We start from the raw sequence: 12,796 nt of genomic DNA, 5'->3' as shown, positions 1-12,796 counted from the left end.
AAGTTTGAAAAAGTCTTTCAGAAAGTATTATACTACTGTGTGCCTTGCTTGTTTCCACAACACACAAGGACGGTCATCAAGAATGAAGATAAAAGATGAATGTTTGACTTGGGGTTTAATTTGTATAGATTTCTAATAACATGCAGAAATGGAGCTGATTTGAGAAAAATGAAATGAAAAGCTTTGCCTACTGAGTATAATACTTTCACCATTTTTACGAGTTTAAGAATTAAGATAGTAAATTAAAGCTGTTAGACTTGCATAATTTTAAAAGATTTTTGGGAAGACAAAGGTGCAGTACTGACTCCTTTGTTAAAAATGATTTTTATTTTCTAGGGTCTTGATTTCCACAGATGTTTCATGGTAAACAGGGAGGGCAAACTGTTTTAAAGGTGTCAGTTTCTCACTCTGTTTAGTTCATTTGATTTTTCTGTTACAGTTGAAAGAAAAGATGAAAGAACAGTCATGGAACATCTTATTTTCAGAATGTGGGCGTGGTGTTAGCATGTTTCGGACCAAAAAGACTCGAGATCTGGTTGTAAGAGGGATTCCAGAGACCTTAAGAGGGGAGCTTTGGATGCTTTTCTCAGGTACAGCTAGCCCTCGTTTAATGATCTACCACTTTAACGACTGGCGTTCAGACCAAGGCGTGCTGTTCTTCAGACTTACCACGCACCACTTGGCCTTACAACCTCTTTTTTTTATACAGTTTTGTACATCTTGTTTATAGAACCTCAGTGTCTTTTTTTGTATCGTGCACCTTGTTTATACAATACTATAATTTTTGCTGATTGTACTGTATGGTACAAAACTGTACTTTTGTGTTCTGTTATGCATTACAGTACTGCATGTAAGAGATATGCAAATAAAAGCAAAGTCAAGTGGAAGTTTCCTTTGACCGTTTATTCGTTCTGAATACTGTAATGTATGTACTATATACAAGTCTTCATTTAGTGACCAATTCACTTAATGACCTAGGAATATAACTTGGTCACTAAACAGGGAAGGTCTATATTACATTTATGCACTTTACTCATTTAACAGACATTAACTATGCCCCTTGTAAGAATTATATACTAAGCTAAAGTTAAAGAATTACAGGGCCAGGGATATAGCTCAGCAGCACAGTGCTTGCCTGACAAGTGCAAGATCCTGAGTTCAATTCCCGGTACCAAAAAAAAAAAAAAAATTACAAAAATGTCTCAGAAAAAGTCTTGCTCACCATGGGTTAGACTAGTCAAAGAGAGCAAGGTATGTAGTTATGTGTATTTACTTATATATCCATATATCTGATGCCTGGGTAGATTACTTTATTAGGCAAGTTTGATCTAATTGGTGACAATCTCTCTAGTGTCAAAGGAAAGCTAAAGGGAAGAATCTCAAAATGTTGTTCTATTGCATAATAGTATTAGCTTGACATGATATAGATGCTAGTGTAAAGCTGTTTCTTTTCCTTAATTTCTTCTCTTTTTGCACTCAGTTATCACTCGAATGTAAAGCTAAATTCCAAGGTAGTGAAACCCAATCATTCTTATACATGAAAATATACTACTATGTGCAAATCGTAGTTTTATTATGTTTCTCTTTTTGTATGTGAATGCAATCATCTTCACAGGTGCTGTTAATGACATGGCTACTAATCCTGGCTATTATGCTGAAGCAGTTGAGAAGTCCTTAGGGACCTGCAACTTGGCTACTGAAGAAATTGAACGTGATTTGCGTCGCTCCCTCCCTGAGCACCCAGCATTTCAGAGTGACACTGGCATATCTGCTCTAAGGCGGGTACTCACTGCTTATGCGTATAGGAACCCAAAAATTGGATACTGCCAGGTATGTCTTCACTATGAGCCTGTGTGCATGTTTCAGATAATAAAAGTGTATCAAATCTAGCTCTGCTAATTTTGAAATTATAAGGACAGGTGCTGGGGTTAGATTGATAGTAGTTACTATTAATGTAAGTAGTGTTGTAGTAGGCATATACAGAATTGAAATTTCAATAATTTTTCCTTTTCATTTCACAAATATACGTTGAATTCCTGCTCGGGAAAAGATCCTGTGCCACATATTTAAGGCTATATAAAATGTATCAGATAGGGATCTTGCCATTAAAATACATAATATTAGTAGGTATTAAAGACATTTATTGGGAAACTGAAAAACAAGTAAGGAAAATTACTATATGAAAATAAAATCTTCCTTGCATTTTTAATAAAAAGATTATTTTCATCTGCAAGAATCATAGAAGGCTACATGGAAGAGCTAGTAGCATTTGCAGGTCATGAAAAGTTGTGATATTTTGAACATACAGAGATAAAGTAAAACAAAATTCTATGAGCAAGAGTCAGTACAATCCAACATAGATAGAAGTACATGAGGCGTGTATATAACCCTCTGTTCTGTACAGAAAAGTGCGAGGTAAATGAAGCAAAGTAGTTGGAGAAAACAATAAAGGTAGATTGAAGTAGATTGGGAGATTAGATTTTATTTTGTTGGCAGCGGAGGAATCACTAGTGAAAAAGTCCTCTAGGCGTGCCCTGTATGGATTAGGTGGGCTGGACTGCTAACACAGCACAGGGATGATAACTGACACACAACAGAAGAAAGTGATTATTTTGGTGAGTAGAGAGTTCTCTGTGAGACTTAAGGGATTTAGGCTATGGGCTGGCAGTAGACTCTGTCATCTTCAGAACAAGGCTTCCAAGGTCCTTTTGCATTGTCAATACTATACACAGGACAGGGTAGAGAGAGTGAATAAAAAGTTGTTGGAGATTTTACAGGCTAGACCTGGAAGGGGCATGCATCACTTCACTCCCATTCTATTGGAAGGTCTTCATCATGCGCACACCTCTTCACAAAATGTAGTGTGAGCTGAGCAGAGTTGTGCCTGGCTACTGTGGAAGAGGAGATTGGATCGTGGCAGAAAAGGTAGCACCCTCTGCCATACATTCATTTCTAATAGTTGGGTATGATTAATGATCATATATCAATACTATCTATCAATTGAAACTTATCAATAGAGATTTTTTTCCTGCTGTGCTGGAAATCAAACCATGTCTTGAATTATTTGTTGCCAGTATATAGAAATACAAATAATCTTTGTATGTGTTGATCCTGTATACTATAACTTTACTGAGCTTATTGGTTAATACTAGTACATGTTTTGTGGATTGCCACCTTTTTTCTTTCCTAATCAACCTGGCTAGAACCTTCAGTATAATGTTAAGTAAAAGTACAGAGGTTTTGTTCGTTTGTTTTGAGACGGGGGCGGGGGGTCCTCAGTGTGTTTCCCAGGCTAGTTTTAGAGGTTTCTTTGTGGGAAGTGTTTTCATTACTAGTTCAATCTCTTTACTTATTGTAGCTCTTATCTTTCTTCTTGAGCTGGTCTCAGTAACTTGTGTTCTTGGAAACTTGTTCATTTTCCTAACTATGTAATTCATTAGTATGCAATTGTTTGTCATATTCTGTTATAGTTCTTTACATGTCTGTAAGGTTGCTAGTGGTATTCTCTCTTTGCTGGTTGTAATCACTTAATCCCACCCCCTTCTTTTGTTTTTTTGAAAATATTTTTGGTTATGCCATCTAAAGATCTTTCAATGCTTTTTATCTTATTTTGTCTTTTCGATGAAACAACTTTTCATTTGTTTTTTCTTTTCTTTTTGTTTTTGTATTCTGCATCACTTTCTGCTTGAACAGAGCCTAAAGGTTAGTCGGAACTAAAAGCTGAGGCCTTTTCTGTTCTTTCCCAAGTATTCACACAACTGTAAATATGTATAAATTCATATTCATGTACATGAATTTCTAGAATCTCAGGAATATGTGAGAGTTTTTCAAAATCCCCCCAGATTTTCTTTTGACCCTTTGCTAGCTTATTATTTGCCAGCTGTTATCCCCTTCCTCAGCAGTGTTCAATAGCTGTCTGATTGTTTTTAACAAACACTCCTGAGGAAAAGACTTTTTGTGCTAGATAATCTCTGCATCAGGTCAAATGTAGGCTGGTGGTTGGAGTCTTCGTCGGAGCTGCCACACAAATTATGACAGTTCCCTAGGTGTTGGATTTCGAAGGAGCTCTAACCCCATCTTCTTCCCTCTGGCGGCAGCTAGGTGTGGTGTTGTTGTTATTTGTGTGTTTTCTTTGGTGCTGGGGATGGAACCCAGGTCCTCACACATGGTAGTAGTCTACCACTGAGCTACACTTCCACCCCTGGATGTTGTTTTTTAAGTTACCGGAAAGCTGGAGAGAGGAAATAGGAATAGGACGGTTTGAAATGCCACAGAGCTTAGCAATTTGTTTTTGAGACAGGTCTTGCTATGTAGTTTAGGCTGGCCTTAGACTCACTATGTAACCCAGAGTGGCTTCAAATTCGAAGCAATCCTCCCGCCTCAGCCTCCTGAGTGCTGGGATTACAGGAATGCACCACCATGTCTGGCTTGCCATTTTCTTAAATAAATGCTGCTGCAGTGCTATAAGCTCTTGGTTAATTTCTAGAATCCTAGAAAATTTATTTGATGATTTTTGTCTGTGTTCTTATTGCTTTTATGAAGGTCTTTGGAGGTCTTTACAATGCCATTTTCACTCTACCCACTCTATTATAGCTTCTCCCACAGGAAAGTGATGAGATAAAAACAGCTTGAGCTCAAACTGTGGCAGACAGTGCCAAGGAATTGACATACTTAATATACAAACCTATTAGAGCTATATTTAAACATAAAAATGAGAATAGAAATGAAAGGAGTAGTCACACAAAAGAAAATGCAGATAATAGAACTGAAAAAGGAAGTTCAACTCAAAGAAATTAAAATTAGAACGAGATACCATCTTCAGTATCAGATTAACATAACAAAGATGATTACAATTGTTACACTTACCAGTACTGGCAAAGGTGCAGTAGACATTTAAACACTTTACTAGAAATATAAATTGGTACAGCCTTTCTGGAATGTAATTTGCATTATGGCTTTAATAAGTAGTACCCTTTGACCAATAATTTAATTTCTAGATATTCTCATATACCTTGGATGAAGATTTATATGCAGAGTTGTCTACTGCAGCATTATATATAATTGAAAAATTGGAATTAACCTAAATGTCCAACAACAGTAAAATGGTTAAATAATTTTATAGTGCTATATATTCTAGTTTTAGATTATTTTACAGCGTTGTATGTTCAATGTCATAGAAAGTGTATAATGCAATACGAAATGAAAAAGTAAAGGTTTGGTATAAATTTTAGCAGAGAAAACTCAGGAAAAACTGCAGAAAAATACATCAACTTGTTAATGGTGGTATTTCTGAGTAGGTGTGATAGGGGAGGTTTCATTTTCTTCTTTCCAAATTATACACATGAGGGTTTATTATCTTTATAATAAGAAATATGAGAGTGCAAAAGATGTTATCTGACATTTATGCAACATAGATTAGAAAAAGCAGAAAGAGTGGTTATGGAAATGGAGAGGAGAAAACATTTAAAAGACCTTTTACAAGTAGAAACTGCAGGATATGCAGGCAAATTGAATGAAGTAGATACAAGGTTTCTACCATGCTCAAAATTAGCATGACTAAGAAGAAAATCCTGTTTGACGCGGGAAAGGAAGTGTTTATACCTGGGCATACTGGAAGAGGATTGATACCCAGTGGATATTCTCTGTAGATAGTTGTAGAGATGAGGTTTGTTTTCTCCAATTTTAATGTTCTTAAAAATTATATGAGTTTTTTAGATCTGTGATAATTTTAGCCATTCAGTTAGCCTAAATTAGGTTTTACTTATTGTGTCCCACATCCGTGATATTACTGCTTCATTTTCCTTGAATTAATGTTACTGTATAAGACAAATGATTAGTAAATGCTAGCCTGACTTCACCTAGTTTTGCTTCGAGTTGGCTGAAAGTTCTTATGTTTGCATTAGTCTTGTTCTTATTGCTATTGAAACCTATTGTTTGAGGAAGAAATACAATTATGACCTGAATAATTGCTTTCTCATATCTTTTCTATGAATTTTAGGCAATGAACATTTTGACTTCAGTGTTGCTTCTGTATGCAAAAGAAGAAGAAGCTTTTTGGCTTCTGGTTGCTGTATGTGAACGAATGTTGCCTGATTATTTTAATCGTCGAATCATTGGTAAAAAAAAAACTACACATACACATTTGTTCACGTGCATTATCTTAATCTGTTTTCTGACACAATAACTAAATGCCACATACTGGGTAATTTATAAAGAATAGACGTTTACTGAGCTCATGGTTTAAGGCTGAGAAGACCAAGAGCATGGAGTTAGCATCTGCTCAGCGTCTAGTGAGGGCTCTTACTGTGTCGTAACGTGGTGGAAGGCATCACATGGCGAGGCACAGCAGGCATGCCAGAGGCAGCTTGCTCTTATGACAAAGCTACTCCCATTCAGACAGAACCCTCATGACCCAATCACCCACCGCCACAAGCTCATTGTCCAAATACCATTAATAGATGAATGTGGGGATTGAGTTTCTAATACATAATATTTGGAAGACCCATTCGAACCATAGCACATATTTGTCTAAACAATTTCAGTGACTTTTGTTTATTCATTTAACAATCAACTAGAATAGATGAATTAGTTTGAGAAATATATAAAATTTAAGCAGTATCAGAATGTCCCATTCACTGGTACATTTAAGAAAAGAAACCAAGCATGGTGGTGCACGCCTGTAAGCCCAGTACTCAGGAGGCTGAAGCAGGAGGACCATTGGAAATTCAAGACCAGCCTGGGCTACAAAGTGAGCTCAAGGCCAGCGTGAACTGCATAGTAAAACCCTGTCTCAAAAAGAACAAAAAAAAAGAGCTTTCTTTATTAAATGTATAATTGGAAGATTGTTTTATGTTGTTATTTGAATTAAAGTACCTGGTTTGTTTCTTAGTTAAATGGAAATTTTTAAGTTTATAATCACTGTTTCTATAGTAATGGTGGTCTGAAACATCCAGAGCTACTGAAGCATTTTAATAGTTTCTTGATCAGAGGGGGAGTGTGATTTATATGAATTATTCAGATATTTATAAGATTCAAAAGAACCAAGTTCTTACTTTGTTTATTATATATTTTCTTCAGTCATCAAATGTATATAGAACTGTGATCCCCTATTTTAAAATTTACAGGTCATCTCTCCTTTGTACTTTCATAAGCTTTCAGTATTCTACTTAAGACGTTGATTGTATTGCCTTTTGTTACAGTTATTTGTGTATTTCTCTCTAGTTCTACTAGATATTAAACTCTTTGAAGGTGAGGCCATTAATTGTAGTCCCTAGTACAGCTCTCTGCCTGTATTAAGGTCTCAATAAATAACTCTTTAGATGAATTTGAATTGCATTTCCCAAATGTTTTGAATGCATGTTCTCCTAGTAGGTACAGAGATACAGAAAAGATAGTAAAGGCACTTGAAGGAGTTCATAATTTAAGGGCAGAGATGAGCTATATCAGCAAGCTAATAGAAGTGAGGCGGTATCAGAAACAAATCTTTCGGAAAGAGGTCTATTTTTAAACTTCTTTTGATATTCTCTAGGTGCCTTGGTGGATCAGGCAGTCTTTGAAGAACTTATCAGGGATCACCTTCCTCAGCTGACAGAACACATGACAGATATGACATTCTTTTCCTCAGTTTCTCTCTCATGGTTCCTCACACTTTTTATTAGTGTGCTACCTATCGAAAGCGCAGTGAACGTGGTAGACTGTTTCTTCTATGACGGAATAAAGGCTATCTTACAGCTCGGACTGGCAATACTTGACTATAATTTAGATAAGCTACTGGCATGTAAAGATGATGCTGAAGCTGTGACAGCTTTAAACAGGTATTGTAAGAACTGGATCGTTTACATTTGGAGGGGATCTGAGAGATTATATTGTTATATTCCCTTATTTTACTTTTGAGGAAGCTGAGCCCTAGCAATGTCAAATAATTTGCTCGAAGTCACATAATTTGCCCTAGTTGAATGAAAAATCCAGGCCTAAGGTCCAGTCCTTTGTCTTCAACAGGGGTATTAAAAAAAAAAAAGTAAATTGCTTTGAGGTGAATAATTAGGTTATTTACACATTTATGCTGTTGTTACTGATTCTGTATACTGGGACTTTCACAGTCCCAACTATAATGTGAAAGTAATTTGAGAGGGAAAGGGCCAGTTGATAGTTTTCATTATCCAGCGGGGAAAATTATCCTAGTTTCCATGTAGTTTCGGTAAAGTAGGTTGAACTTAATTTTCCCAGTGGATTTTGTATGAAGTGCTATTTTGTATTGGAGCACAAGCATAGTTGTTTGTGTGTGTATACGTGCACACATTTGTATATGTTAAATGAATGAATATTTGAATTGACAACTGTGATAATGCTGCATCTAATCCCATTCTGTACACAGCTTTGTGAGAAGGCTTCAATGTGCCTTTCTCACTTATTTCCCCCTACGGACCCCTACATGCCCTGTATTCCGTTCTTACTAGGCTGTGTGGCGTTTGCTAAGTACACAGTGAGCCTGTTCGCTTTCTTCGTGCTCTCCTCCCCAATCCCAAAATGCGTTTGTCTCCATCCCCCGCACAGTGCACACCTAATCCACAACCATCTTCAAATTCTACTTCATCATATGTTCTTCCCTTGTCCTCTCAGTTGAAATTAACCTCCTAACTAGGGACATGTTAGCTGTTATTTCCTCTGCTTTAACAACTTTAGTTCTGCTAATTCTTGTATTCCTGTCACTTTTGGATAGGTTCTTTGACAATGTCACTAATAAGGACAGCCCATTACCTTCAAGTGTGCAGCAGGGTTCAAATGAGAGTGATGTAAAACGCAGTCATAGTAGAGTGGACATTACAGATTTGATTAGAGAGTCCAATGAGGTAAGTTCTTTTTATACCCTAAATGTAATTACATAGCACATTTAAAAAGATTGGTACTGTAGTTATCTATAGTGTTTTATTAAAAGTAATATGATAATGCAAGCAAAGATAGAATTTAAAATCTGACCTCACTTTAAAAAGGAGTTCTGTGAACTTGTCCTAGGTAATGTGACCCCCCCGTGCCTCAATTTGCTTTTCATTAAATGAAACTACATTTGCTTGTTTTCCTGAATGATGAACACTCTTAAATATGTATTACTATAAAAAAGGTGAAAATTATTCTGTTCTTAGAGATGAATCTTATCCGTGTTCTTATTCTTGGTTCGTACACATAGTAGATGGAATTCTCTGCAGTAAATATGTGTAGAAACTGAAATGTGGGAGGTGAAAATTTGCAAAATCTCTGAACAAGTCAGGAAAGTAGCTAGAAATAGATCCGAGCCCCCAGACAGCTGAGTCTGGTGAAGTTTAATTCAATTCTAAATGGGAAAGTGGATACTTATGATGAATGAATTCCCACTGAAAACATGTCTTGCAGAAATATGGTACTATTCGCTATGAAGATATACACAGCATGCGCTGTCGAAACAGGTTGTATGTGATACAGACCCTGGAGGAAACAACAAAGCAGAACGTGGTGAGTGGCATGCAGTGGGAGAAAACAACTGGAGTCAGTTTGTTTCCCTCTAATTTCCTTTAATAATTATTTTTACATGTAAATGAAATGAAAAGGACTAAAATTTTGAGCTAGATTCTTGCCAAGGTTTAGTTCATTATAATTTTTTTCAAGAAAAAACAAGTCATTTTCCTCCAGCTGAATTATGTGGCTTTCTTCAACATATTTTCTATTGTTTGGCCTTCAGCACCACTGTAGTGCAGTGCTAAATATTATGTAGACATCTAAGCTTAACATGTTTGTGATACGCTATCAGTAAGAACAGATGATTTGTATAGTAGTCAGTGGTACTAATGTTATTTTCTTTGAAAACAAAGAGTAAAGTGAATAGGGTATAAAACGGTATAAAACAGTACTCACCCTTTTAGTATTTGTGTAACTCCATAAGAGGCTGCTAATACTGGTTTCCTGTGGTCAGCAGGGAGAATAGATTACAGGTCAGAAAAGGGAGAATTTTACCTCGATGTTTATGTTGAACTTATGTTATTTTGTAAACCTACTTACAGATAAGTTCCTCAGAGATGCAAATCTAGGAAGATTAACATTTCTGAAGGTTCTTGGTTTAGATTTCAGTTAAATTCAGTGATATTATGACATAATTAGCATAGAGCCCCTTTTATTTTTTACGTATTAATATCATTAAATATTTACTGAAGTTACGAGCTTGTTTTAAATAATTCAAGCATTACACAATTGTAGAAAGTAAAGGTTCTCCATTCCTAACAGTAACCATCTTAAAGTGATTTGATATGTATCATTTCATCCCTTCTTTTCCTGTATCTGCACACATAAATGTACATGTTGGTGGGGAGGGGTATATGTTTTTTAAACGAGATTATGACAGTCACTTTGTTCTACAACTTTTTTCACTCAAAAATGATCCTGGTCCTTACATATCAGTACATATAAATCTGACTCTCTGCTCAGTGAACTAAATGGTACACCATTGCACAGTTATGCTGTAATTTATTTTATGATTCCCTGTTGATGTACGTTTAATATATCTCCATCCATTTATTTGCTCTTACAAATAATATTTTATATAAGCATCTTTATATAAATGCAAGATGTCATCAAAAATATGGTGTTTAAATATTTTTAAATTTATTACAGCAAAAGACACATTGACATCAACACACTTTCTCATTATTCTTGCCACTTTCTTTTTTTTTTTTTTTGGTTTTTCTCCGGTACCAGGAACCGAACTCACGTCATGACCTTGCGCTTGCCAGGCAGGCGCTTTGCCACTGAGCTAAATCCCCAGCCCCTCTTGCCACTTTCTGATGCAGTTCTGACAGCACTTTTTCATGGCTTTGCTTATGCTGTCTTAGCTGCCTCGATGTCCTCTGTCAATTGAGAACATTTACCTTGTGTGGCCATTTTGACTCTGAGAAGGGCCAGAAGTCACAGAGTGTAGTGCCAGATCCAGTGAGTAAGATGGATGAGGACGCAGCATAGTGTTTCACCAGCCCTCTCTCCCTGAGATGATACCTGACAGCAGCGTTCGCCATCGCTTTGGTCACACAACATAAAGACACAAAGGAGGACTTCCCGAACTGCTTCAGAAAGAGGCAAGATCAATGGAATAAGTGTATTTTAAGCAAGAAAAAAGTATTTTGAGGGGAATTAGCAATGCTATGTCTTTTACTATAATAATTCTTAAAATTTAAACCTTCAGCGTATTTTTAGATCACCCCTTGTGTATATTCCTTTTTTATTTTAAAAATTTTAAAAACTGACAAAACAACAGTGAAGACAATATTAAAGCAACACGAAACACCAAAAACGATACACGACCTCAAAACAAAATGATAGGAATTTATAACAGGTATATATTCTTTCTGAGAGTATTTCGGTGAGAAAGTACGCCTGTCTAAAACTTTGCAGGTCCTACCAAATTAGCCTCCAAAAGATCTACACTAAATTATAATTTCACCAATGATGTGCAAGAATGCCCTTTTTGCTGGATGTAGTGGCGCACACCTGTAATCCCAGCACTTGGGTGGCTGAGGCAGGAGAATCATTGTGAGTTCGAGACCAGCCTGGGCTAGAAAGTGAGCTCAAGTCCAGCCTGAACTGCATAGTGAGACCCTGTCTCAAAAAGACAAAACAAAAAAAAAAAGAATGCCCTTTTTCCATGCCTTTAACACCAGACATGAAACATCTTTAATTTGTGCAAATTAGAAAAATCAATTGTCGTTTTATGTTGCATTTTGCTAATTACCCAGCTTATTCGGCTTTTTCCATTTTTTCTTAATTGCCTATTTTTTTAGCTTTTGCTCATTTTTCTGAGACTTTTTCTCATTGATTTGTAAGAGTGCTTTGAATAGGAGTGGTATTAATTTTTTATCTGTCATATTTGTGACCTGTTATAGCCCCCTAGTTCTGTTAATTCTCTCATTTTCTTTTTGTGAATCTTTATTTTGTTGGTGCATGCTTGCAGGACATAATGATTGTGATCCTCATGGGGAGGATGTACAGAACATGTCTTAATTCTTTTTTTAAACCTCTTCCCCTCCTTTTCCTTCCCCCTTCCATCCATCACTTGGTCTCCTTCCCTTAAGCAAAAGATCTCTCTCCCTATTTCCTGTTATCTATCTTTTATTTGTTCTTTATTTATAATTTCAGTTTCTCATAAGAGAAACTATGTGATATTTAAGCTTGTGTGCCTAGTTAATTTCCTTAGAATTATGGTCTCAAGCTGCATTCATTTTACTACAAACACTCAAAGTTTATCCTTCTTTATGGCAGAGTAGTACTCCATTAGGTATAAACACCACATTTTCTTTATCCATTTATCTGTTGGTGGATATATAGGCCACTTCAAAGAATAAGGGAGTTGTGCTGCTATAAACACGGATATGCATATATCACTGTAATATGATATCTTTACTTCTTTTGGGAAGATATCTAGATGGGGAATAGTTGGTGTCTTAGTTACTTTTCTCATTGCTGTGACAAAATACCCAACACCCAGAGTTAAAGGAGAAAAGATTTATTGGAGCTCACAGTTTGTAGAGGATTCAGTCCATAGCCAACTGGCTCTAAGGCAGGTGGCAGGGCAGAGGGACATCACAGGAGAAACAGTCCATGGCAAAGCAGGGCAGGCAGAAGACAGCAAGCGAGTGAAGCAGCAAGCCACACAACCAACCCTGTTTTTATCCCTTATATTCTAGCGCTCACACCCAGGATGGGCCTTCCCATTATCCACACTCAGAACTATGCCACACCAATCAGTGAACTAATTTAGTAATCATACACACTTAATCTC

At 36.4% G+C, this 12,796-nt stretch overlaps 1 protein-coding gene across 2 annotated transcripts in view; it reads left to right on the top strand.

Moving 5' to 3' along the window:
• Tbc1d8b (TBC1 domain family, member 8B (with GRAM domain)) overlaps positions 1-12,796 on the top strand; it is an 82,565-nt gene that overhangs the window by 57,622 nt on the left and 12,147 nt on the right. For both annotated transcript variants that reach the window (XM_013504550.1, XM_005404711.2), the window contains 6 exons: positions 440-590; positions 1,616-1,830; positions 5,999-6,116; positions 7,529-7,814; positions 8,720-8,849; positions 9,388-9,486. In XM_013504550.1, the coding sequence (XP_013360004.1) occupies positions 440-590; positions 1,616-1,830; positions 5,999-6,116; positions 7,529-7,814; positions 8,720-8,849; positions 9,388-9,486 (999 nt within the window). The remainder of the gene's footprint in view (positions 1-439; positions 591-1,615; positions 1,831-5,998; positions 6,117-7,528; positions 7,815-8,719; positions 8,850-9,387; positions 9,487-12,796) is intronic.

This window comes from Chinchilla lanigera, unplaced genomic scaffold, assembly GCF_000276665.1.
Source record: "Chinchilla lanigera isolate Chin_1 unplaced genomic scaffold, ChiLan1.0 scaffold00089, whole genome shotgun sequence".
NCBI classification, from domain to species: domain Eukaryota; kingdom Metazoa; phylum Chordata; class Mammalia; order Rodentia; family Chinchillidae; genus Chinchilla; species Chinchilla lanigera.
Note: the sequence above shows the minus strand (reverse complement) of the source record. Positions and strands in the feature narration are given on the sequence as shown.